At 39.1% G+C, this 27,923-nt stretch overlaps 1 protein-coding gene across 1 annotated transcript; it reads right to left on the bottom strand.

Moving 5' to 3' along the window:
• Positions 1-1,359: 1,359 nt before the first annotated feature.
• Positions 1,360-24,325, bottom strand: wsb1 (WD repeat and SOCS box containing 1). The gene is given in 12 exon segments (XM_052035384.1): positions 1,360-1,955; positions 2,482-2,589; positions 4,217-4,239; positions 4,242-4,334; positions 5,326-5,502; positions 12,592-12,692; positions 14,002-14,050; positions 14,052-14,134; positions 15,357-15,616; positions 18,049-18,092; positions 18,094-18,215; positions 23,996-24,325. Coding segments are annotated over 12 exon segments (1,263 nt in total). The 5' UTR covers positions 24,036-24,325; the 3' UTR covers positions 1,360-1,792.
• Between the last annotated feature and the right edge of the window lie 3,598 nt (positions 24,326-27,923).

The following is a 27,923-nucleotide window of genomic DNA, read 5'->3' as shown; positions in this document are numbered from 1 at the left end:
GATTCCAGTTGTGTCCTGAAGCACTCAGCGACGGTTTTGTACTATTCTCCTCGGAATTACTGTATGCTTAATGCAGTTACTGTAGCTCTGCAATTTAAAGTTCTTCTTGCAAACAAAACTGTCACTAAGTTGTATACACTTTACACACTTACAGGTCTCAAATTACATGGAATTCTTTAAGGAAGCCTTGCATAAATAAAACCACCTCTTAGGACTTGATTATTTACTTTTGAGAATAATAGGGCAAAGCTTGCTTAGAAAAGCAGGCAACTCCAGTATACAACTGATCCACAGAACTGACATCCACAAGCCAACCACGTAAATCAACTCTGATTGTTCTTGGCTGGATTCTAATTGTGCCAAGGTTGTCAATGCTCCATTCTTTGTCTTGCTTTTTACCTTGCAGGCCACTGGACTCATGTCATCTCTCTCCCTTGTACCCTTCCTTAGTGTTCCAAATAATCTCTATTTCACTTATTTGCTCCACCAGATCTTAGCTATTGTATTTTATTTTACAGTAGTACTTCATAGCTTGTCTGAGCAGACTTGCAGATCATATAGATTCAATGGGAGCTCTTTATCCAAAACCTCACTTATTTGACAACCTAAATGAATTTTACATTGAAGAGGTGTTGCCAATTAATACAGACAAGTCACAAAGCCACTGGGTTAACAGATATCAGAAAACATCTTTCTGATAAAGGTACCAGAGGGTGCTGTATCTGCTTGTAAACTTCAATGTCAGATTGTGTTAATCAAGTTCAATATACCTCAACTTTTGAATCCACACTAAACTTGGACTTTGTGCACCCATTCTTTACATTTTGATAGTTAGGAAAAAGAGAAATCATGTAATTCTGTTACATTACTGCTAAGACCTAAATAGGAATAACATATGCAGTATTTTGATCAGTAATGCATTGGGGTTGGTGGTGGGGGTGAGGCTTGAATGTGCACGAGATACTGAACAGCAATGAATTATCTGCTCTCAATTCACTGCAATTAGGAAGATCCAATGGCAACATTCCGGGGGAAGAGAGAGGGAAAGGGCAAGAAAAAGTGTTGGTGAGCAGAATTGGGAGAGAGAAAACAAGGATCTTGGGCTTTGTGAACAGGAGGTATTAGAGTACAAAAAGCAGATGTTATGCCAAGGCCTTATAAAGCTCTGGTTTGTGCACAACTACACAGTTGCATACAGTATTCTTATCACAATTAAGGAAAGATGCAAACAGTTCAAGGTTGCAGAGATTATCCAGAATGATGCAATAGGTGGACAAAATGAACACAATGGGAAGACTAAACTGTAGACCAGTTCAGGACCTGTGAAAAGCCTGAACAAAATGTCAGACTGGGAAATGCTAACAGATAAAACTTAGCTTTTAATACTTAAAAACAGAACAAAAATAAATTCACATTTGAAGTACAGTTATGTTGCATTTGCAAAATGTTCAAATCTTTGGCAGGTTTTCCTGTTGCAGACTGGAGCAAAGACCAGACAAGACTTTGTGCCCACTTTCCAATCACATTACCAAATTGACCTGAAAAACTGTAATGATTGGACTATCAACAGCAAAGGAACAGAAAATAATCATTGTACACAACTGATATATATAAAAATGGTACAAGGTTTACAGAATATGTACAGTTTAAAAGAAAGTCCTGCATGAACTGTCCATGCTGTCAAGGGCTACAAATTTCTTGCTGTACAAGGCAGCAAAATGCACTTGCTTTAATACACTTGCATCACAAAAGCAACTTGTTCAAGCCTTCGAAGTTAAGCAGTTTGTACTGGTCAGACTATGCGATATGTCAGGTAGTTAACCATCTGCGATGGGATGGGCAGTTTCTCAACCGAACTGGTAGCCATCACTCTTCGTAGGGCCATGCGGCAGAGATGCTGAAGACTTGAGACTTGTTTGGGGGTAGCCCAGAAGTGAACACTTCCATCTCGTGACCTTGGAGGAATGAGAAAGCCAATAGTTTATTGATCCAAGGTCACAGGTTACAATGCTGCATACACTAGTTTTGGAGAAGTTCTGATGCACAAATATGGATTGAAATCAATAAACCAATTTAATCTATGCAATAGGAATAAAATAAATGGTTTAAGCTTAACTCTTTACTTGCCCCATCAAGGCTTAATTATTTTCCCCAACAGTGGCCAGATATAATGCAAAGACACAACTATTCTCTCAATGACACTTGTGGAAACATTCACTTACGACGCAAAAACCAGCCTAAAAGCTAAGTGTGATGGAGAATATCAGCATCCCCTCAGTGGACAAGACCTGGCAGCTATAAATGTTCCTACATGGCTGATAGAACATGTTTGCTGATGTGCAAAGCAAACTGGAACTGCAGTTAAAGTATATTAAAGCTACTGGACTGCACATCAAAAAGTGACTTAACATTAAGGCAAAGTCTTCTCACAGCTTCAGGTTTCCTAATAAAAATCATTTCACTGGATTAAAAGATACTTACCCTGTAGCAAGAATGTGACCATCTGGAGAAAAGCCACAGGATATCCCATTATGTAAAGGCGCAACCTCTACTGGACAATCAGCATCAATGCTCCAAAACCTTAACATTCTGGAAAAACAAGTAACCACCATTACTGGTAGATACCAAACAGACATTACCCATCCTACTTAAAGTATCTCATCTCAATTGTGCCACTGCATTAAAACATTGGCAGTAAATAATACAAAAACAAAGGGTAAAAAAACAATGTCAATAATCCAACCCAAATTCAGACCAGCTGCCTGACCCACATTTCCAGCACTGTAAATTCATTCAGTATTTGCCCATCATAATCAAAGTCACAGCAACTGCAGATACAAACAAGTTTCACAGATTAATCTCCAATGCCACAACTATCTGACGTGGAATTAGAAGAGGCTTCATAGAGAAAAACATTTCATGAAATGGTGCATAACTCCCACACAAGTGTTGCAGAGTTTATGATTGCAAGTTAAACATTAGCAGAGTAATGGCAGAGGAGTACTGCAGAGTACTGAGTTAATATGCTGATGTTAAGCTCAGCTCTAAGAGGCAATGGAATGAACAGGAAAATATGTCACTTCAAAGCAATATGTATTTCAATACTTTACCAAAAAGGGTTTGTGGGTGTGGGCAGGGAAGTGGAAAAGAGCAATGTATGGGGCAATGCAAGTTATTTCAATTATCCACCCCCATCCAATACACAAAAAGAGCAGGATACATATTTCTGGTTGCTTGAATCAATTCAAATAACGAAACTGCTGCAAGTGACCATGGTTCAGCTAGTTTATTATTAGAAGCAGTCGGACAGCAATCGCCAGGATCTGAAAATGTTTTACTTCAAAAAGGACCTGTTCACGATTTGAGAAATTCAAATTAACATTCAAAGTATGATGCAACTAATCCTCCCACATGTTCCCTCCCTGCCCACTTCTACTGATTATTCCTTCTACTATATTCACAAACGATCCCAATGCTTGAAAGTGTTTGCGTGTGCACCAGGGCCAGCTTCAGTCAAATGTAGATCTGCTTGAATGACTTGAGCAACTTAGCAATTCTTCCACTAGGTTTCCTCTACAGGAGGATCTACATTAATTTCAAACAAATCCATAATTATTAGGCAATGCATTTCTGCAGCCACACTGCTTAGAAACTGACAGATGTCATGGCCTCCATCAACATGACCAACTCCTACTGTGAAACAAAAATGTACATGACCACCTACCCAGTTGCTCCCATCTGAACTACCGGTTTTCAGTACTTTAAATCTCAAAAACTTACAGTATAGCACAGAAGAGGCAAAAATCATCCCAAAGCTAAAAAACAGCTAACCAGCCTAATCACATTCCCAGCTCTTGTCCATACCCTTACAGGACATGACACTCCATGAGTTCATCCACGTATTTTTATGCCTACAAGCTCTTTACGGAGTAAGTTCCCAGATTGTCAGCCACTGTGAAAAGGTTTCCTCAACTCCCCTCTAATCCTAAACTGGCTCAGGAGTAAAAGCATCTCTTGTAATAACTATTGCTTGGAGAATGCCAGTCAAGTTAAATGCAGGCAGCAATAACTAACATGTGTTTTAAAAAGATTGTCAACCATTATCAGCTTAAATAAGCAGACTATGAGAAATTCTGGAAGGCACAACAGTAGGTTGGTTTCTGACTTCTCACTACAAAACATTTGCAATAATTAATCTATTGCCAGAATCACTTACTTGTCATCAGCAATGCTAGCGATCTGTGCATACCATCATGGCAAAAGGCAACAGAATTCACCCAGTGATCATTTGCTCCACCAGCAAATATTGGGAGTAGGGGGTGGAGAACAAATGCCTGTTAAACAGCAAACAAATACAATTTTCAAAATGTCAAGCCTTTTCCATTTGACAGAGAAGATAAAGTTAAATTGAAAGTAAAGCTTCACAGTATGAAAGTTCAAAAAACCAGATCTACAAGTTCATTTGCCAGACTTTGCTAGAAATGTTCTATTAAAGACCTGTGGATTGAACACCTACTCTCAAATACCAGTAAAACAGGTTAATCTTTTATCCCAACTCCCTTGCCTTGCAGGGAAACCAGTTTTAATGACAGGACTTTGACGAGCAAGTACAATGGAAAGATACAACATGCACCTTATTCATTCTTTGGATATATAGAAATTCAATTTCAAAAGCTGACCAGTTCCCATAGATTGTTTAGAAAGGCATTAACTATAGAGATAATTCTCACCTCTCAATAAAAAAAAATTGCAATTATTTAACCACACACAAATAAATCTCCACCACATAAATAAACTCCTCTAGCTGTGCAGGGGTAGTGTGGGATGGAGAAGGGTATAGTTGTTATAAAATCTACTATAGTCCCATTTACTAGCATCAGGTCCATAGCTTCTATGCCCTGGCAATTCAAGTACTCATCTAGATGCTCCTTAAATACTAGGAGAGTGACTTCACCAGTTCTAAGCATTCAAGATTCTCATCAGCTTCTGGGTGAAAATAATTACCCCTTCAGATTCCCTCTAAAACCTCCCATCTCTCACCCTAAATCTATGCCTTCTTGTTTTCAACACACCACGATAAAAAAGATTTATCACCTACCCCACTTACCTCCATACCTCCAACAGGTAACCTTTACATACCTCTAACAGGTCACCCCTCAGACCCTTCCACTCCAGGGAAAACAAACCTAGCCTACTGTATCTATGTCTGAAGAGAGTCCAAACAAACACCAAACCAAATGAATCAATATTCCAGGAAAGGATGAGGAAAGACATTTTTAAAACAGTCCTATTGCATTCACACTGACAAAAACAAAAAATTGTTACTTACCCCAGTTCCAACAAAATACTGCCTGTGTGTGGATCCCAAACAATAACTCGTGTGTCATGGGAGGCTGTAGCCAATAATGCTCCATCAGGAGAGAATTCACATGATACAACATCATTCAGATGACCTTCAAGTTTACGAATCATTGTGTATTTTTCCATACTCCACAGAAAAACCTGCAATGAAGAGAGTCATGCTTTACAGCCCCAGTTTGTGGTTATTCTTCCCCGCCAAACATAGTCTATTATTTTACAACTTAAGGCAGGTTAGCACAAATTCTGATAAAGCTGTTGATTATACTTAAAATTGTCCAGTTTAACTACAAGAAATTTAAAGATAATATTTGAAAAACTGCTAGATATAATTAATTATTTTAAATAATGCATCCAATATTTACTTTCTAAACATCCTCAGAGGAACGCTAATACTTTAAACTTTACAACTTTAAACATTTTAATTACATCTCCCAGTTGAAATTTAACTCTTCAGCAACATTAAAATATATATATGTAGAAAAATACTGTACAGGTAACTTAAGCATAACATTTTGTTACTCCAACGGAACCTCCATTCAGAGTTAAAGTTCACGTGTGTTTACAAAACGTTTTCATCAGGAGCGAGAGCCTATGAAACAGCAGATACTGCAAGAGAAAAGAACATTTTTGACGGCCTAAAGGAACAATCCTTCGGCAAACAGCACAAAACGGAGGCAACACTTTACATTAGGGTTACATTATTGTCATGACGATAAATTAACCAGACGATTCAACTAGATACAAACTGAATGCTAAAGATTACAATTTGTTTACAATATGCTGCATGATCTATTGCATGAAATTCCTGAGGGTATAATATTCCCTGAAATTTGTTCTTCCCATCCACCTGGACCTATTGAGCCATGTAACTCTCCAGTAGGTATTTAGGACAGGTGACCTGCTCCCAGGCCTCTCCCTATTCCACTCGAGTGGTCCAATTACAACTTGGATGCCACTTATCATTCAACATGGAACCATTTCATCTATTCCCTGGCACTTCCACAGCCAGATAGAAGTCACTGCATTAGAAGCACTAAAGCAGTGCCTTCATCTGAAAAATGTGGTAGCACACAGTTACAGCAATACTATATATAGCCTAGGTAGCCTTCAGAATAGATCACATACAGCAATTCTCAACTATCAATGTCAGATAACTTGCAAACAGAAATTTAAGCAAGATACACGTGGCTTCAGTGGGCAAGCTTACAAATTAAAAATCTCAAGCGAATTTAGGATGCTACATTACTGATCTTTTGAACTGTTAAAATAAGTCTGCTGGATGGTTTAAATTAATTACTCTTACAATTAAGTGTGTGATGTATGATGTTAGATGTTACTATTAAGTATTACTTAGTTTTAATTTTAAAATACTTTGTATTTATTCGAAATTTACAAATGTAAATTAGTAAGTCAATTTCAAGTCCCGAAATTAAAAAATGTTGTTTATGTTAGTTAGCAGTCTTAAACTTTGTGCTCCCCTTCTCCTGAAAACTAACTTTGCAAGGAGGCATTGGCCACCCACAGTACTGGATAGCAACTGCTCTATTATTAAATCTGTTCATGGCATAACTGAAGCCATCATTTACTGCCCAACCTGATGCTAGCCTTAATAGCAGGCATCAGTCTGGAGGGGATCACAGTAGAAAATAATTAGGTTTTCAGCTCAACTCCACACACTTGCCCTTAATGTATGGATTGTGATCAAAGACAAATCCCTGCCCACCACTAAATGGAGGCTAGAATTAGTAACGAGTATGGAGAAATAATGCGGTGAAAGCCAAAATCCATAGGAAATGATGAACTGTTCCCTAAGGTTTAAAACAAAAGGCAGCTATGGAGATAGCAGTTGTTGAAATACTACCTGTTGGAAGGTAGCAAAAAAAATGTTGGCCGCCATTTAAAATGAGAAATAAAAATAAAAACTACAAACTAGTAAGCCCAACATTAAGGGAACAAGAATGTAGTGAAAAGGGAACTTAAGACACAACAGGACTGGGCAGTGTCAACTTGATATATGATGGGGAAATAAAGCTTGACAAATGAGTTGTGGAGATTAAAGTTATTAGGATAGAATAGGGGTGGGTGAACCTACAGAATATTGAACTATCAGAATAGGTGGCAATAAACAGGTGTATTATCAAGGACTGGTTATTACAGTTAGAAACCAGGAGGAATAAGAAAGGTAATTTTCAGATTGGTAGTAGTTGGGTGCCACAGGGATCAATGCAAGGGCTCCAGTTGTCTGCAATCTATATCAGGGATTTGGGCAAGTGGATCAAGTACAATGTATTCATTGATGATATAAAACTAGGTGCCAGTGAGAGTTAGAAGTGTAGAGAGGCTTCAAGGGATATAGACAGCCTCAGTGAATGGACAGGGACATGGCAGAGGGAACAGAATGTGGAAAAATCCAAGGCCATTCATTCAGGTATAAAATGTAAGAAAAAGCAGAGCAGTTTATAAATGGTTAGACTGAAGAGATGGAATGTTTCAGGAAGACGCGTGTCCTTGTACACAAGTCAGAGTAAACGAGCAACTAGCAACTAGGAAAACAAACAGGATAGGAGTACAAGATTTAAAGGATTCTTACTGGAAGTTACACAGGTCCCTGATGAGGCTGTACCCAAAATACTAAACATGGATGTGGACTTCTTGCATAATGTAGGACAGTTGACAGAGGAAAGTGCAGCGAAGGTTCACTAGAGTGTTGGGAGCATGGGGGAAGGGAGGAGTTTGTCTACGCAAGAGATTAAGCAGACACGATCCATCGTCACTGATGAGTTGAATAAGATTTATCTAACTGAAACGTACAAAATTCTTTTGGGGCTCAACAGGGTAGATGTAGAGTGACTGTTTCTCCAGGCTTGAATGTCTACACAAGGGTCAGTCTCAAGGCAAGGGGTCTGCCATTCAGCACTGGAGACTAGAGCTTCCCCCACCCCACCAGAGTATAGTGAGCCTTTGAAATTCTCTACAAGTGGGCATATTTAATGCTCAGATCACTGATTATTATCAGGACAGAGATAGATAATTTAGGACATTAGCATAATAAAATAGTACTGTGGTTGAGATCAACCATCATCTTACTGAATCGTGGGCTAATGGCCCACTCTGCTTCAAATTTCTTGTTCTTCAAGAGCTAACCTAGTGCATACACCAAGGGACTAAATCCCAACATTACTTATGTCATCTGGTTCAGCTACTCTGGGTAAATTCACATGCTGCCCAAGCTCTAGACTTGGAGAGAATGGTGGTACTACAGAAATTGGCTCATGATTGACATTACCCAATTCCCAAATACAGTACAAAGAAGGTCCCTTTACAACACTGTCCTATTTCTTCATTCCTCAAAAGACAAGTAAAAGACATAAAAGAGAGTCTACCATACTGCACAACATGGTATTGATAGTAGGCAGCCTCAGTGGTGCAGCAGGTTGGTGCTCCAATGAGTTTACAACATAGGTTTCACGCTTGTGATCCTCCATGCAGCATTCCAGATCTTACACCAGGTTATCTGGGGAAGGACCAAGCTGAAGCCAAGTACTTCCCGTTGAGGAAGAGGAGAAAAAGCCAATAAGTAAGTTATCCTGGGCTGCTCACACACACCTTCTGTAACATGTCAGAGGCCAGGGAGCAGGTCGCCTGCCCACCCTCTGCCAGGAATGGTACATGCTGGTGAGGATCTAAAGAGGAAAAAATACTTGGTAAAATGGAGGGAAAAGGTTAAATTTTTATTCAAATGTTTAGCAGCACGTTGCTATCCATAATCAAGACAGATTAAAAACTGGATAATTCAGTTATAAAACACAATCTAAGGCTCATAATATTAAACATAACTGAAGTTCTACAAAATCTTTTCAGATTCACAAAAAAAAACACAATGTAGGGTTTGCTCACATTGTTTGACAAAGTACAATATTTAAAACTTTCAATTGGTAGAGAAACTATGGCTTTCAAGTGCAGAAGCCAAGTACTCCAGCCTGATAGTTTTAAAATACTAGTCACTAAGTCACAATCTGCTAAACAAGGGTGTGGATACGCAGCCTCATCCTGAATAAATGTTGACCAGAATAGCAAGTCTTCCAGCTATGTAATGGGTGGTCCACGCCAGTGGAAATTGGAGTTTAAGTAGTGGACAGAGGAATATCAATGGATGTTACTTATATGAATTTCCAAACAAATGCTCGATAAATTCCCTCAGCTGAAGTTGAAACTCAAGGAATTAAAGACAAAATGTTAAAATCAGATAAAATTAACAGAGCAACAGAAGACAAGATGGGAATAACTGGGAGGTGCTCAAATTTGCAGGACTAGTTACCACCTGGAAGATTCTGCACTGGGACTGCAACTATCACAACTTAAACAAGTGGTTTAGAAGTTGGAACAATACCACATGCAGTTTTCTGTTGATATAAAATGTAAAGAGTTGGCACTGTAAGCAATGCAAACAAAAGTCAAATGAAGGATTAAAAAGATAGGACAAAATAAACAAAACTGTGCAAACAGATTGCAATGCAAGCAATCGTGAAGTCATCTTTCTAAACTGCAAAGCCAAAAGCAATGGAGCTCTATAGAGGCATCATGGACAGGTACAGAACAACATCAAGATGACCTAGTGTGTATCTTGGTGTCTCGAGGACTGGAGAACAAGGTACTGGAAGTTATAATGCAAAGTCTGGTCAGGTCATAGCTGGAACATGAGGAACAGTTCTAGACATCATGCATTAGGAAGGATATTTGCCTCCAAGCATAGATTCACTATACTGATACCTGGATTCCAAGGTTAAGTTACAACAAAAGTACACAAACTAGAACTGTATTCCCTGAAGTTTAATGGTAAATTTGATATCAATGGGAAGGAAAAGTTGGATAGAACTCTCCTACCCCACTTACACTAACCTAGGTGTTTCAGGCTAGGGCCATAAATTTTAAGTCTTAAAGTTAAGGCTTTAAGTTAAGAAGTGCTTCTGCACAGTGGTAGAAATGCAATTCTATTTCACTATTAGGATGTTATGAAGACAACATGGAGTATAGCAAAACTTACTTCGACACTATTTGTGACTGAATGATGAGCAAAAGCACAATGATAAAGGCAATTCAAAGATCCATTAGGTGCTCAGGTTCGATCAGCAGCATTGTTGTTCTTGTTTTTAATTTTATTACACTACAATTGCCCAAATATTTTTTTAAATAAAAGACCAACAAGGATTTTATAACAAAGGAGAAAAAAAACAATCAAATCTAAAACAGCAAGATTTAGTTTTAGCTACGATTTTATGGGGCTTGGGCCAACTACCAGCCTACAATTTTAATCACCCACTGCCCAGGTAGTGGTTAATAGTTACCTGGATAAGTCCACTCCAGAATGAGTTTATGCATCAAGAGGAGTCTTTGCCTTTATTTAGTGGTGGAAGAATTGATTTAATAAAACCTTAACCCTGAAACAAGTCATCACTATCACTTAATGTAATCAAGTAAATTTTGTCAAAATCCAGGATGTTACTCAAAACATTATGCAAAGCAATACTGTGTAATTACTGTTCAGCAATTCTTTATGCAACCTTCATCTTCCTTCGAAAAGTCATTACCAAAAGATGCAGGAGTAGACATTTATGGTTGAAACACACAAATGGTCAGTAAAATCTAAAGGGATATTTGGAAATTATTCATCCCAAATGCACTGCACAGAATAAGCAGCTGACAAGGTTTATTGTGCTTTCTTGTGCTAGGGTCAAGATAGCAACTCAATGATTGCAGGTTTTAATTTGATTTGATTTTAATTCCTGTCATTTCCTCCTCCTCCATAAGTTTATTAATCTCAATTAACTGAAGGTCTGAGATATCACACTTAAAAAAAAGTCTTATTTTATACAGGTTTGCTTATTGATTTCAGAAAAAGATTTTCCAAACTTATATTATTAGTCATAGTAGAGTTAAACACACAACATGGAATGACAAGACTGAAGGAGAATGAAAGATTGAGTACAATGAAAAGGATACAAAAAAAACTGCAAAGTATTATTATACAGATATAGATATGATTGGGCAGTGAATACATGCCTGCTTTTGTGAATGTTACCAGTGAGAAATAATAAATAAATTAAATTAAATTAAACAGCTAACGTTGAGTTTGAGCAGGATTAAAGAACTCTGAATGGCCTTTAATTGAGCCCATTTGTTCCCAACGTAAAGGGTCAAGGCTTGAAACCAGTTTTAAAGAATCTGCACAACCAACTGCAAGTATGTTTTCTGATGGCTTGCCAATATCACAAGTCATACAAGCAAGAGGAAATGTCTGATCAAGCCCCCTTTGTTCCTTGGGAAGGTCTGAAGGAGGTAAATGGTTATTGAAGTTTAGTAATAGGTCATTAGGTTACAGCCAACATCTTAGAATATTAAATTTTATACAAAATGCAGCATTTGATTCTAATTATGACATCTGAAGGTGTCCATGGAACCCCACCCAAGTAACCCACAGGGAATGAAGCTGTAGCAAGATACATTCTTGCACAAACTTACCCACCCCCTTCCTCTGTTTATGCTTGTAACCATCAGGTGCCATGAAAGGGGGTTGTAACTGTCCCCTTGGCCAGTGGCAGATTAAAAAAGGACAAGAAATAAACACTCAAGTTTGTTTTTACTGGGATTTTTTGGACTGGTTTTTATTTAAAAAGTTAATTTGCACTGCACCCCAAAATTGGTTGAAAAATTTATGGTAATTTGTGATGGAAAACTGACAAGTTAACTTCCTCATCTTCTGGTTTTCACAGCAATAATATCAGTGGCAAAGAAGTCAAGCTTACAGATACTGTATCCAAAAAAAAAATCAGGAATTCTGGTAAGATTAGTTCAGAAGGAGTTTTCTTTAAATATACAAAAAAGACACACGTTAAATCACATTCAAGAGTCAAACTTATTTTCCTGAACACATGCTCTGCAGTACAGTGATGAAAACATTTAAAAGCTTTAATTATGGGCATGTGCTGAAATACACCAAAAGAACTGAATTTTCAAAGTGTATTATAAAGGCCAGCATAACTTTTGAACATTTCTTATGTGGCAATGCTGTTATGTAAACAATGCTTCTGTATCTTGATAGCACCAACAATCTCTAGCTCTAAAGAGTCAAATTCATTCAGAAATGCCAAATACAGAACAATTCATGCAACATCATGATCACCAATTAATGAAACTTTTTTTTTTAAAGTGAGGAGGAACTTCAACACATACCGCTTTTCCAGCTCCGACAGAGCAGAGAATGTTTGAATCTGGGGAGAAGGCACAGCAATACACCCAGTTGTTATGTCCCCTTAGTACGGTCACCATATTGCCTGTAAAAATTTAGACACAGTTAAATCTAATTCAGGATAAATGCAGGCATGTTTTCTCCCCTAGATTTAGCACAAAGCTCTCCACACATCTTCAGCTTTCCTACAAACCATTCCCTCTCCTACCACCCGATTACACTAGATTAATTGGCTGCTGTAATCACCCATCAACCAGCAAGCCTTTGCAACATGGGAAGAAATGAGAGCACTTGAGGCAACCCAGGTAGTCAGAGGAAGAAACTCCAACACAGACAGCATCAGGAGGTCAAGGTCAAATCGGGTTGCTGAAGCTTTGAAAACTGCAACAGGACTACAGTACTGTGCCACTGGAAATGGTGGCATTAGTGTTACCAGTGGCAGTGAAATTCACTCATTCAATTGATTAAATCAGTTGCATTTCCAGTAAGAGATGCTGGGGAAAGGAATTGTTAGTTGTAGCACACTATGAAAATATTATTTCCCCAGATCTTTTGAGCAGTCCACAATCAGTTCTGAAGTCACTCAGTTTCAGGTCTCCCAAATGCTCCTTTAACAAGAAATGCAAAGTAGCATGACGCACTTGCAGTTGTCCTGTGAGCATTAACAACTGTCACAGGTTACTCCCTGAAGCTCTCATTTATGCAACAAAGACAGGAAAGTGTGCAAGTTATTATATCACTAGGTGCACCACCCTGTGTCAGAAAAACATCAACTTAATGTGACAAGTGCTTGATCCAAATTCTGATGGGCATTAAATTTCTACCATTACATTTTTAGTGGGCTTCTACACAACTTGCACACAAGAGCACTATCCACTATCATTTTCAGGCAAGGAATCTTTATTTCCAGTACCTTTCCTGGTAAAGGTTTTTCAAAACTGTTAATTGAAATTTCAAACAATAACCTTAAACCCCTTAGTTCTGGATTCCTAGAGTAAAGCTTTAAGTTTACCTCTGAATCCTTTTATCATTTTAGGAGACTCCTTTAACACCTTCTGAACTCAAGATCTTAAGTCTATAAACCCAAACCTTAATTCTGACCAATTCTGTCTAATATCAATTTGAGTTGTGCCAACCTCCTACAATTCTTAAAAAACCCAAAGGTGAGCACTCAAAACTGAATATAGTACTTCAATGGTTTCTGTCTAGTGCTGTAGTACTGGATTATTTTGCATATTAGTTCCTTTGAACATGAAAGCCAGTTCTTTATTTGCCACTTTCATTACTTAAATTGTCATGAATAAAGCAGTTATGGTTCCTAGATTCTGACTGGATATATTTCCATGGAATAAATGTCACAGAAAATAAGTTTTCCTTTGTTAAGACAGACATACCATCATCCTTAAGGTCCCAGACTCTTAAAGTTTTATCTCTTGATGCAGAAAACAAGGATAAGGCTGCCATCAGGTGCAAAGGTCAAATCACGAACAATTTCATTATGGTCCATCAAATTAAGGAGGAATTTACCTGAAACAAGATCATACGATGGAAATGTGCAGTTACCAAACAATTGACACAAAGTTCAAGATCATGTTACGATTAGAATATGTTTTAAATATTTAGCCATTGTTCTGCAAAAATTGGCACAAGGAAGCAGAGGCAAGGTTTCATTATACAACTGAGGATTGAATGAGAATGACTCATTTGCATGGAGCAGTGAAAAAAAATCAAATCAGGGCATGGCTTTTTTTAATAAAACAGAACTTGAAGTTGGGGGCACAAGAGATTCTGCAGATGCTGGAATCTGGAGCAACACACAAATGTCGAAGGAACTCAGCAGGCCAGGAAGCATCCATGGAGGGAAATAAAACAAATGGCATTTCGGGTCAAAACCCTTCAGTCCTGATGAAGGGTCTCGACCCCAAATGTTGACTGTTTAAGTGTAACCGTTAGCTATTACAGCGCCAGCGACCCAGGTTCAATTCTGGCCACTGCCTGTAAGGAGTTTGTACGTTATCCGTGTCTGCATGGATTTCCACCGGGTGCTCTGTTTCCTCCCCACATTCCAAAGTCGTACGGGTTAGGAAGTCGTGGGCATGCTACGTTGATGCCAGAAGCGTAGCAACACTTGCGGGCTGCCCCTAGAACACACCATGCAAAAGGTCCCATTTCACTGTGTTTCAATGTACATGTGACTAATAAGAGATACAAGATATCTTTATTTTCCTCCATAGATGCTGCCTGACCTGCTGAGTTCCTCCAGCATTGCGTTTTGCTTGGAGTTTGGGGGGGGGGAATGTATGTGGGAAATGGGAACTTACAGGAACTTCAAAAGGAACCAAAATTTCCCTTTGTTAAAAAAAAGTTCCTGCCTGAACCATATTTAAAAAAAACCTGAACATGTGTAATAACATTCAAAGCTCCAGAACCAAGGGCTAAGAAGCATGACTGGTTCTTTTTAGGTATGAAGAGAGTCATATGACCCCCTTGTAGTATGATTTTCTTAGGTTCCACCATTCAACTAAAGGCAATTTGCAAGCACCAGACTAATTTATCAAAAGAATTGCTTTTGCTCTAAAGAATATGACAAAAATAAAGATGTCAAGAACATTTGACAGTTCCTTTTCTTGGTGTACAATATAAAACGTAGCCTTTATCTGCAAAAGTACCCATGTTTCAGGTCATTGACTATCAGATTTGAGGTGCCATCTTGACATGATTAAAAACATTTTTAGGATCTGTACAATACCTGTGTACACATCCCAAATTTTGATACGCCCATTGCTCAAGCCAGTTGCCAACAATAGCTGGTCTCGGCCAAACTTGAATCGGTGCCATTCGATGTTCACACAGCGACTGTGTTTTTCAGGTACAGAGGAACCAAAAGCAAGGGCCCACACAATATCTCCACAGTCTATTGTATGCTCTTCTGGTGCATTCTTCTGAGCGTCAGAATTTTGCTTTCTGGGACTCTTATTGACTGTATTATTGTACTCGTCAATACACAATCTTTCAGGAAGAAATAAAGCACATGGTTAGTAACAAGAACCAGAGAATTTAAAAGTTAATTGAACTGTAATACATTTTATCTTGGAAAGCATAATCAGGCATCAGAATCACAGTATGTGCAGTGTTCAAGGATCAAATCACACTTTTTCAATAAAGGAAACAGTGAGGTTTAAATATTGCAGAACAACCATCTTAAGACATTAACCATTTACCAGTCATATGAATTAAATTGTCCTCAATCACATGATTTAGAAAAACAACTTTCCAATAATAGTCCATTTTCCACTCATGATTTCAGCAAACATCTTTAGGTAAACCAATCTGCTCATCTTCCAAGAAAAACAGCTGACATAACTTGTGATTTGAACAAATTGTTTGCTATGCATCGTAAATGTTAATCCCATTATTCACAAGGTAGTGTCACTGGAAAGGCCAGCATTTATTATCCAAGCCAAATTATCCACAAGATAATTATGGTGAGCCAGCTTCTTGAAGTCCTGCAGTCTGTGATAAACATTCCCACAGCACTGCAGGTATTTCAGAATTTTTCTTTAAAAGAAAGCATTGACTACACTTTATTGTTGCTGCATTTCTACATCAGGAATTGGAGTGACGTTGAATACATTTGCTGCTGTAGGTGGTAGACACTACAGACAACGTGCTGGTGGAGGAGCAAGTTAACAGAGGTACACATTTGGTCCAGCATACTGCTTTTCCCAACAGTCAGGCTTTCTTCTTAAATACTGGTGGATTGGCACTCATGCAATTAAGTGCAAAGTATTCCATCATACTTCTTAATAGAAGATGCTGAGATTGGGGCCAAGGAAGAGATTTGCTGCAAAATACTCTGCTTGTGATTTACTCTTGTATCCATGGCATTTCTACAGCTGGTCCATTCAGGTTTCTCGTCAATCGTGACCAAGATGTAGACCAAATCAGGGATTTGATAATGCTAAGAGTCATCAAAATTCAGGATAAATCCTTGCTGGAGATGGTTATTGCCTGGCACACATTATATTAAACCTTATTTGCCACGTCAGCCATGACTGAATATTCCTCAGCTACTTCTGCATCCTGCTATGTACCATGACATTGTTAAAGCAGCCACGAGTGGAAAATGTTGCAATTATCACACTTCTAATATCATGGCTCAAGGACTTAATGCAAATGGTACTGGGCACTCTAGTGAATGATGAGGTTCTGCACCAGGAGGACATTCAGCCCATCAAGTTTCTTCCAAGTGGAATCCAATTCATTAAGTGAAGATAGTGGATATTCATACCCATATTTACCCTGATAAGGCTTATGGGCTCCTCAGTTAGAGGAATCATAAGAACACTTACTTCAAGTGTCCAGAGGCTGCCAACTTATATGTTCATCAACTAAAATTCAATTTTCATGCAACAACCCGTTTCACTGTGTGGAACGCACACACACGCATATTAGCAAAGTGGATTTTGCACAATTCACTGATCCAGGCATGTCTCCACCATCTCCAAATCAGACACCAAGGTCTATACAGCCTTTTCTAACAAATATACTGTTTATTGACCATTTAGCATAATAGGCTTTCAAAAGGTCTAGCAAGCTTGTTACATCGATCATAATGCTGTGGCTTTGAAGTCACAATGAAGTGGGACCACACTAGTCTGGCAGATTCACTTCCAAAATGGCTTTCAGTGAACAAGACAGTTTTTGAAAACGTCAAGGTCACTGCAATGACACCAGCTATTTTGTGCCATACTTTAAATTTAAATTCCGCAGCTATGTATACGGTTTAAGGACATTTCTGAACCATTTGATCACACAAGTAACAAAAAAAATTAGCGCTACTACACTTAATCTCACTAACTTTCCTTTCATTTCTGTCCAGAATACATTATCAAATGTATCAGCTACTACATTTGCAAGAGCCTGCAAGACAATACACTACAAGCAGCAAGTACAAGTACACACGATTTGAAAAAAGATCCAATTTGTTACAATTGCTCAAGCCCAATATTCAGAGCAAGACAAAGTGAACTTGTGTGATGCAGCAGCTGTCAATAAATGGCCATCCTCACACAAGCAAGTGACACGTGGACTGAGGACAGACTAGTTCAACTGTTGTACAGAGGACTTGGCATTTGTTCAGTCCCACACACGGTTAATCACTGACCAATTGCTTCTAATTGCATAGCACATCAATTAGAATCTAAACCAGTTTGTCTTCATCCACACTTCTCCATTCTCAGGACATGACATGAAACACAGCAGGCCGCATGGAACTGCCCAAACAGGCACTTTTTAATTATTAGGGCTGGGTGGCAGCACAGTGGATGTTCAAACTCAAGCCCAACCTTGTGCACATTTTGGGAAAAGAATGACAGGAGGAGAAGATTTCCTGCTGGATTAAAATTTCTGGTCAAAACCATGTTGTGAAATATACTCACTTATTTTGGCACAGAGACCAAGGAACTAATTTTACTACACGATAGACCTTGAGACCAAGCAAAGTATGAGCCATCAGGTGCAAAGGCAACGGTCCATGTTTCACAGCCAGATTTCTGTTCAAATGGAGCACTGGGTGTCCAAAGATCAGCAATTAGCCGGGCTTGTGCTGCAGGGGAGGAAAAAAATTACAAATTATTAAACCCAGCAAAGTCTAAACTTTGCAAAGTGGAAATTTCTTTAACAGTTTAACAAAAGCCATGAACTTAAGGATTAAAACAAATTAGTAACACTAGGTGATTCAACACAACTCCCCCGGAAGTCTAGCTTCCTGTCAAACTTCAGTATATTCCTGACTCACTTCTTTTAATTTTCCCTTGATTTGCAATGTTACACAGATGAGTTACATTTTACTAGAACCTCACTGATTCAAATTTAAATAGAGGACCCCAGAACGCACAGTTTTGTATTTGATACTTCAACAAATCATCACTGAAAAGTGACTTTTCCAGACAGCGAAAAGAAATCTAATCAGAGTTTAGATACTGTTGGAATACTTATGTCATACACTCAATGTGATGCACACTCATGAAGAAAACAAACCACTTTGACATTACCACAGCAGGAAAACTTTGGATTGTGCATTGTTAATCTATTGCCATCCACACTTATTCACACCACCCACAGCAGATTAAATAAAATTACAGATGCTGGCAATCCAAGTAAAACCAGAAAATGTTGGGGAAAAAAACTCAAGTCAGGAAGCAGGGGAAGAGGATCCAATAGAGTCCCCGACCTGAAATGTCAACTCTCATCTTTCCATGGATGCCACCTGATGTGCTGAGCACTTACAAAATGTTTTTATTTTATTACTCTACAATGGCAACATTTGAACAGTTATTAACTGTTGCAAGGTGAAAATTACACTGAGAAAACTAGTGGCTCATTCTGCAGGTTTCAGATGTTAGGAATTTTTCAGGGTTCCTATTTGTAACCAGATGCATTTACATCATTCAGTGCCATTTCCAAGCTGAAGTAAAAGTCTTTGTGGAAACAGCAGCAACCTGGAATAATATTAGCACAGCACAATGAAACTGCAAGAACTTCCCAGGTTGTGGGCTTAATTTTGGGTACAAGAGCAATTTCATAAAGACTTAGTGGTCATAGAGCTTCAAAATGGCTCAAACAAAAAAAAAATAAGTTTTCAAAAAATTATACAAAAATCAGCTATAGCCTAATTAATTAAATTTGAACTGTTTAGTTAAAACCATGCCCTTGGCCTCCTCAGAAGTTGATTTTTTAAAAAAATTACATGGAAGCACATTGTTAACATTTAATGGAAAAAGTGAAACCCACGGTACAACTGTTCAACTAAATGGACATAGCAGGAGAAAATTTAGATAAACAAAACTGAACAGAGCATCGCAATTCAAATAAAAACAACCAAAGGGTAATAAAATTACGATCAAATAACAAACATATAGCACTACAGGTTTGACATGTATTGGGCAATCTCACAATTAAGTTTTGTCAAAAAAATTATTCCTTTCACCAGCATTTAGTAGGCAGACAAATTGATTAGGCTTAGATGACATCAGGATGAAAATGGATTGTACATAGTAAATGTCAATATTCACATTAAAGTTACATACTCCAGGAACTTCATCCCCTTCAATTTAAATGAAGAATCATTACAATGTTACAAATAAACACTTTGACCAACTTTGAGATACAATCACAGATCTTCAATTTCAAACCAAAACCTTAACATTCAATTGCAAGATGCATTTGAGGAGATTTGATATTATAAATTATTAATAAGGACTACAATTCCAGCTAGCAAGTACAGTCAATGCAAAAGAGGGTGGCAAGATTATTAAAATGTCATAATCCTTTGCTCTGTGCCAGAAAGACGGTTGAAATTGTGCAATAAAGATACACCACACACACATCTGCTCAGAGAACATTTACATGCCATGACCACACCTGAAGCCTTCATCCAAAATGGCCTGGTGCTATCGACAAGGACACTTTCTTTAACATTAAACACCATTGAGTTTATTCTGCTAGCAGTTAAATTTTCACTAATCCACAGAATTCATGTTATAATATTGTGGAACTATTCTAAATATTACGCTGTACAAAATGAAAAAGGTCAAGTCTCAATGCAAGAATCTTACAATTACAGAGTGGGATTTTTAAATGTAATAATAATTGAGGTCATATACTTGAGATTCAAAGGCATATTTTTCTAATTGGAGGGATGTATCCAGGGATCAATGCAAGAACCAAATGTTTTAATTATTCAAGTGGCCGGGACTACCATAATGGGTTATAGTAGGTTTTTAATGTTTGCAGATGATACAGATAACGTAGGTAATTATTGAGAATGATAACGGCAAACTTCATGAGGGCATGGGCAGATCTCCAAAATAAACAAAAAGCTGTATTTTTAAATGTCCGCAGGCATGAAGTAAGCACTCTGGAAGAAACAGCATGTATGGTATATTGCAGGCCATACAAGAGGATGTATGGCCTGCAATAGTAACCCATTCAAACAAAAGGTGCAAATTCAAAGAAGTTTTCTCCTACTGAATTTGAAATTGATAAGCCAATTGAAATACAGAGATCAATTCAAATTCGAGACAAGACACCAATATCTATTTTATTCCCCCAATGTTGTGAAATTGTTTAGACTTACTGATAAGTACCTGATTTTCCTTCCATAATTCTGTACCTTACATGCTGGAAGAGAATTACATATGCTCCTGAAATAACAATTTACAGACTAAAAGGGAAGGAAGGAAAATGGAACGATTGAGATTACTGGGATCAGAAAAGACTTTAGGCTGAATACCCTTCTCCAGTGCCATGATACATTGCTACAATTCAATCTCCAGATATCTTTGTCAAGTGTCAATGGAATAAGTACTGGGCAAGTACAAGCAAATCCCTAAACAAAAAAGGATTATAAAAAAAATTAAACTCAGTGCAAGGATGCTGAAATTCAGAGGCCATCTGGAGAACTTTCAGTTTGGTAGCAAGCCCTTGGCTAACCTATTCAAGAATAATAACAACACGTGTTTAGAGTAGAGTTTGAATCAAATTCTCAGACCAGGCAGGGGCAATCCAAGATTTAACTTGTACATTAAAGAATGCAAATTTAAACTCCTGGTTCGCTACGAGAAGAGCAAAACTAACAGCAGTGACTACTTCATACCAAAGGACACCCAGTGAACATTAAATACATAACCACAAAACTTTTAAACAAGCCTTGGTCCATTCATCACTACTTGGCATTAACTGTTCAAGACCAGCCCAGACAAATGATGTTATTTTAAATTCATAAGGTTACAAGTGGCACTTTTCTGGATGCAGTTCTTTTGGATTCATGCATTACTTCTAATTCTAATTGGTCACTCTTGGAAGTTCAGCCAAAAACCATCCATAAGGAACCAAGGACACAACCAGCAAGACTATCATACATACAAAAGCATGGTTTTAGGATCTATTTGGTGCCATTAAGACGGAAGACATTGATCTTGTTTCTCATTCCAAAGACCATATTGCAACAAAATATAAATTTGGTTTACTCCACCCTCCAATATTCCCAGGGGGACAATCCTCACTAATCTGAAGCAGCTTGACTTTCAGACATCAAGACTTGGGGAAAACCCCTATGAACAGTCAGCATATATTTGATCAAGGAACAACCTGTACGTGAGTAGAAAGACTATGCTTGAATTGTATGCCTCTAAGTTTAAACGCATCCACTTTTACCTCTCAGAATAAATCACCCAAATCACCCAGTGCCTTCAAAACCTTGGCTGGCAAGGATAGGATGATCAAAAAGCACACAGATCACACCAAATATTCTAACTATCCCAAATTCAATCAGTTGTAATATGGAAGCAGCCAAAACAATTCTGATAAACAACTTCAGGATTTCTACAACATTTTTTCACAAGGGCAAAATGTCCCAAAGTACTATACAATCATATTTTTTGAAGTCAATATTATAAAACAGGGTTCCTCAGCAGATAATTCCCTTGTAACTGAATCCACCAACAATAAAGGGGACATGTCAATTAAGCACGTTAGTCGAGGGATAAATATTGCCAAGACAGTGATAAGAACACCAACTCATAATAAAAATAGACATTGATAAAACATCTTCTAGGCCACAAGACAGAAAGGCTCCAATAATTTAACCACAAGAAAATAAACCTGGAACACACTCCCACTTTAAGGAGAACCACATGAAGAGCCAATCACATACTTCAGCCCAAATTAGTCTGTCCAGGTGAAGGTCTCAACCTGAGATGTCAGATGTCCATTTCTCTCTTCACAGACACTGCCCGACCTGCCGAGTTCCTCCAGCAGCTTGTTTCTTTGCTCTCTGCAGTCTTGTGCCTCCAAATTCATATTGTCCATCCAAGTTAGGAGAGTAATCAAGCCTAGTGTAGCTGTTAGCATAACGCTATTGACCTGGGTTCAATTCCAGCCACTGTCTGTAAGGAGTTTGTATGTTCTCCCAGTGTCTGCGTGGGTTTTCCTCCGGATGCTCCTGTTTCCTCCACATTCCAAAAGGACGTACAGGTTAGGAAGTTGTGGGCATTGCTATGTTGGCGCCAGAAGAGTGGTGACACTTGCGGTCTGCCCCCAGAACACCCTACACAGATTAGATGCATGTTCACGTGTGTTTCAATGTACATGTGACCGATAGATATCTTATCACATACTCTATTGGTGACAGTTTCATGTACAGATAGGCAAAACTGACACTGTCAACATCACAACTTCAATAGCTACAGTACTTTAATACAAAAATAATTCAATGAGATGTTGGGATGCTGAGCAAAGTAGTACTTAAAAACTAAGTCTAAAGGAAAAGAAATGGAAACGAGATGACTGAAAACAAAGGTGAAGAAATTGCACTGAGTTGTATTTATTACGGATTTCTAACTGCCCTCTAATGTGAGAGAACCATGTGGATCAAATCCAGACTTAAAGGCAACGCAACTCTAATCATACCAAACTAGCAATGCAATTTAATCACACCACAGAGCATTAACACTTTTTATTTTAAACATTCACAAAATATTATACTCCTAAAAAGGTCACCACCAATGTCAATATATGCTTTGAAGAGTTGGGTTACAATTTTAAAGAAAGCAATGTTGGTCACATGTAAGGAGTATAAAACTTAAATACATAGACAGCTCAATTCAAAATAAGCACACACCAAAAAGGCAACTGAGGCAACAATGAAATCACAACACAATTACTACAAAACTCAAATTCTTTTTATTTCTTTTGAGGTTCAATACCAGATTTGAAAATAGATTTATGAAGTGTATTTAAAACACCAAAAATACACATAGATAACATTCAGTATTCAGCAATGGCAAACGAATTGCACAGCTTGATTAAAATAGACTAGCCCCAACATCTATAGCTACATTTAATTAAATCAGAGGCTCTCTTTCAAACTACACCATTATGCAACTATACACACAGACACAGAGTTTGTTAGGAATGCACAGGCCGATTAGAAAAAAACTACTGAAACCAAATTGCTAGTCAAGCTCTCCAAAAGTGGAGTTCCCTTTCAAACAATTATACGGAGGGAGAAATATCTGCAGTAACGTGGCTGCAGCCCCTGCAAGGGCACCGAGACAACCCGTCAGCCCAGCCCAGCCCTACCTGCCCCCTCCAGCCTCTCCCACCGCAGAGACCGACCCCCCCCCCCTACGTCCCAGCCCATCCCCGTTCATCCACACCCCCCCCCCCCCCAAACCCACCTGCACCTCCTCATCCCTCACCTACTCTCCCTCCCTCAACCCTGCTCTCCTCCCTCCTCCACCCCAGGACCAGCTCCTCCCCCCACCACACACCCCCCCCCCACCCGAGATCGACCACCCCATCTGCTGCAGCTGCTCCCTCAACCTATTTCATTCTCGTTGATAGATCCTGGGAAGCTGGCCATCTAAGGACTTCGCGATCCGAGCTCAGAAACCGCGGCGGGAACAACGGGCGGACGAGATCGGCGTGGAAAATCGCGACCAGCCGAAAACGGGCGTTAATCGCGCCTCCGGGCTACCGCCGCGTCAGATCCTCTCCCTCCCGCAACTCTACCTCACAAGCAGCCTAAAACAACGTCGACTTTATTCACAATAATACTGATTTTTTTTTCCCTCAGGGGAATTAAAATCACCTCCCGCTGGACAACCAGGACAGACTGACGTGGACGCCGCGACCCGTGCTCTTAAATAGGACAAACCTCAAAATGGCCGCCGAAGGGGGGGGCCGTGTCCTGTCGGGGAGGGGCGTGGCCTGTCCACGTCGTCACGTACCGCCTGCTCGCTCCCACGCGTCCGCACTCCCAGGGTGCGGACGTGCACGTATCCCGGGTCTGCCGCATGATGCAGCAGCCCAGACGCTGGGGCAGTGGACGGTCAGTGTCTTCTTTCAGCCTGGTTCAACTTCTGTTGCTTGCTCCTCTGCTTTAACTTCTTCTCCTTCTCTCTCTTCCTATCGTTTGCGTGCATTTTCTTCCCCAACTGACACAGTCATTAAATCTGCAGGCAGCTTTCCCAGTTTCGATGGAGATGATTGGTATTGATTTTGGTTTATTTTTTCTCGAGCCAATGTATGCTTTGAAAAGTTGGGTTACGATTTTAAAGAAAGCAATTTTGGTCGCATTTACAAAGTATGAAACCTTAAATACGTACACGGGCCAATTCAAAATAAGCACACCCAAAAGAGCACCTGAGGCAACAATGAATCTCACCGAGATACAGTGAAAAGCTTTGGTTTAAAAGCTTTTATCAATGAATGCATATTGCAATAGTGAAAACATGCTGCAGAACAGAGTGCCAGCATTCACAGCCACTGGAGTGCATTAATTATGCATTATTACTAAAACATAAAATTAATATTTTATAGTATCAGAATCAGTCTTATCACTGACGTGTCGTGAAGTTTGTTTGTGGCAGCATTACAGGGCAAGATATAAAGACAAAGTTACTATAAGTTACAAAAATAAATAGTACAAGAGAGGATAATGAGGTGGTGTTTATGGGTTCAGGATCATTCAGAGATCTGATGAAGGTTGGGAGGAAGCTGTTCCTGAAATGTTGAATGCGGGTCTTCAGGCTCCTGTACCTCCTCCCCAATGGTAGTAACGTGGAAGAGGGCACGTCCCAGGTGGTGGGGGTCCTTAATGATGGATCTTAATGATAGTACCTGAAACCTGCAGGAAACAAGGTTACTTGTACAATTCAACTGAATTTGAAGGACGGCCCAGTTCCTATTTCTTTCCTCAATGTAACTTTCCCAAATATACAACTCACTTAACTGTTAAAAAGCTATTAAATATTCTCATACTGTTATACTCATTTCTCAGGACAAATTCTCTGTCAGGGAAACAATATGAAAATATTCCCCCATTCGCTCTCTGTATTTTTCAGCACATTATCAATTTATTTGCCATTTAACAGTCAATTCATGATCGATTTTCTGATCTACTCTCTTTATGCATCATTTTGAGTGCCACTATAAACTTTCCTCTTTGTTTTATCAAAGACTTAATTGATTTTCTAGCCCTGTAACCCTCACAAGAAAATAGGAGCAGGAGTAGGCCACCAAGCCCCTCAAGCCTGCCCTGCCACTTAATAGGATCATGACTGATCTACACTGGTCTCAAACTCCACTTCATAACCCCCAATTCCTCAATCTTTCAAATATTTATCTATCTCCACTTTAAATATATCTGATCTAGTCTCCACTACCCTTCAGGGCAGAGAATTCACCATCCTCTGAGAGCAGAAATTTTTATGCACCGCAGTTATAAATGATTGATCCCTCTTCTGCACCATCTGAAAAAACAGTGAAATTCATGTCCATAACAAAAAACAGAAATGCAAGAAACACTCAGCAGGTGGAAAGAGAAGCAAATTCAATGATTGGGATCCACCTATCAACTTGCCAGCTCTTGCCCCATCCCTCCCCTCAACTCTTTATACAGCTATCTCTTCTATATCTTTAAGTCCAGGTGAAGGGTCTTAACCGGAAGGATTGACTGTCCATTTCCCTCCACAGATGCTGCCTGACCCACTGAGTTTCTCCAGCAGCTCGTTTTTTTTCCTCTGGATTCCAGCATCTGTAGTTTCTCGTGTCTCAACGTTTTGGATCAAGGATGCTTTGTCAGAACTTGGAAGAGAGAATAAAGTTAATTTTAAAATGGGGCAGAATGGATAGGCCAAAGGGAATATCTGCACATTTGGACAGGTACATGGATAGGAAAGGTTTAGAGGGACATGGGTCCAAATGGGACTAGCTCAGGAAGACATCTTGGCTGGCATGGACGTGTTGGCCGAAGGGCCTGTTTCCATGCTGTATGACTCTATGACTGTGATAGAATGAGGTCAGTGTTGCTGTTGGCATGAACAGTTAACAGGGGCAGTTAGAGAGAGATAAAGAAGTGTGATGGTTGCAAATAGTAGGTCAGGGTGCACTGAAAGAGATGTAAAAAAAAACAGAACCAGTATCTCAGATGGATGACTTGAAGTGTCCAGTTCTTATATAGATTGAGAAAGTGAGTTGCCAGAAGTTGGAGAATTCAGTAATGAGTTTGGAATGTTGCAACGTGCCCAGACAGAAGATGAGGCATTTTACCTCAAGCTTATGTTGAGCCTCATTATAACAGTGCAGGAGGGCACAGGCTGACAGGTCAAAATGGGATGGAGAATTAAAGTGACAGCAACAGAGGGCTCTGAGTCACCGCAGTGGAATGAACACAGATGCTCTGGAAAGAAGTCACCAATCTGTGTTCGGTTTTCTCTAATCTAGACGAGACAATATTGTGAAATTCATGTCTGTGTTTTATTATTGTCCAAGGTAGTGTTAACAACTGCATTAGCAATTTAAATTTCTATAATATCATACAATATTACAGCCCATTGTGTCCAACTCTCTGGTTCCCTCCACTGTCCCTTTCTCTATAACCTTGTTTTTTTTTCTCTCCGCAGTATATTTATGCGATTCCCTCTTGAAGGCCATATGGAACCTAACTCCACCACATACAAAACCTTGACAGTACGTACCACCAGTCTCAATAACAGCTTCAATTCCTGCTGTTATAGATACTTGAATGGACCTCTTGTACAATAAAGATGAACTCTTGATCTCTTAATCTACCTCATCATAGCTCTTGCACCTATTGTCTATCCGCACTGCACTTTCTCTGCAACTGTAACACTATATTCTGCATTCTGTTATTGCTTTTCCCTTTGTACTAATTCAGTATAGTTATGTATAGGAATGATCTGTATGGATGGCATGCAAACAAAGTTTTTCCACTGTATCTCAGTACATGTGACAATAATAAACCAATCACCAATTAATATCTGCAGGCAGTGAATTGCAGATTTCAACCAGAAACCACGTATATCACTTTTAATGCATAAAAACTTCGCAAGAGAAATTTGAAGCACAGAGATGGGATGAGACAGGGGAGTGGGACCACTTGCCATGCCTATCAGTTGGTTAATTGGCCACTGTAGGTTGCCCCTCCAGGTAATTGGCAGAGTCTTGGAATGTAGGGGAGAATAGGTTACAGGGAAAATTTGTGCCAGAAATGGATTGCTCTGTGAGCCAGCATGGAGATGATGGGCCAGATGGCCTCCTTCTATGTCTTAAGAAAAAATAGAACCTGGAGAACCTCTTTCAAACGATCAGGTGCAGGCCCCAATTGATTGAATGGCTTCCTTCTGTGTTCAGTGAATGTAGAGCTGTGCTGAAAAACCGAGAAGTAGATATTGGAGAAGGAGACCTAAATAGTCAAAGGATTGAGTTTTAAGAAGAAAGCACAGAC

Source organism: Pristis pectinata, chromosome 21, assembly GCF_009764475.1.
Source record: "Pristis pectinata isolate sPriPec2 chromosome 21, sPriPec2.1.pri, whole genome shotgun sequence".
Taxonomy (NCBI): domain Eukaryota; kingdom Metazoa; phylum Chordata; class Chondrichthyes; order Rhinopristiformes; family Pristidae; genus Pristis; species Pristis pectinata.
Note: the sequence above shows the minus strand (reverse complement) of the source record. Positions and strands in the feature narration are given on the sequence as shown.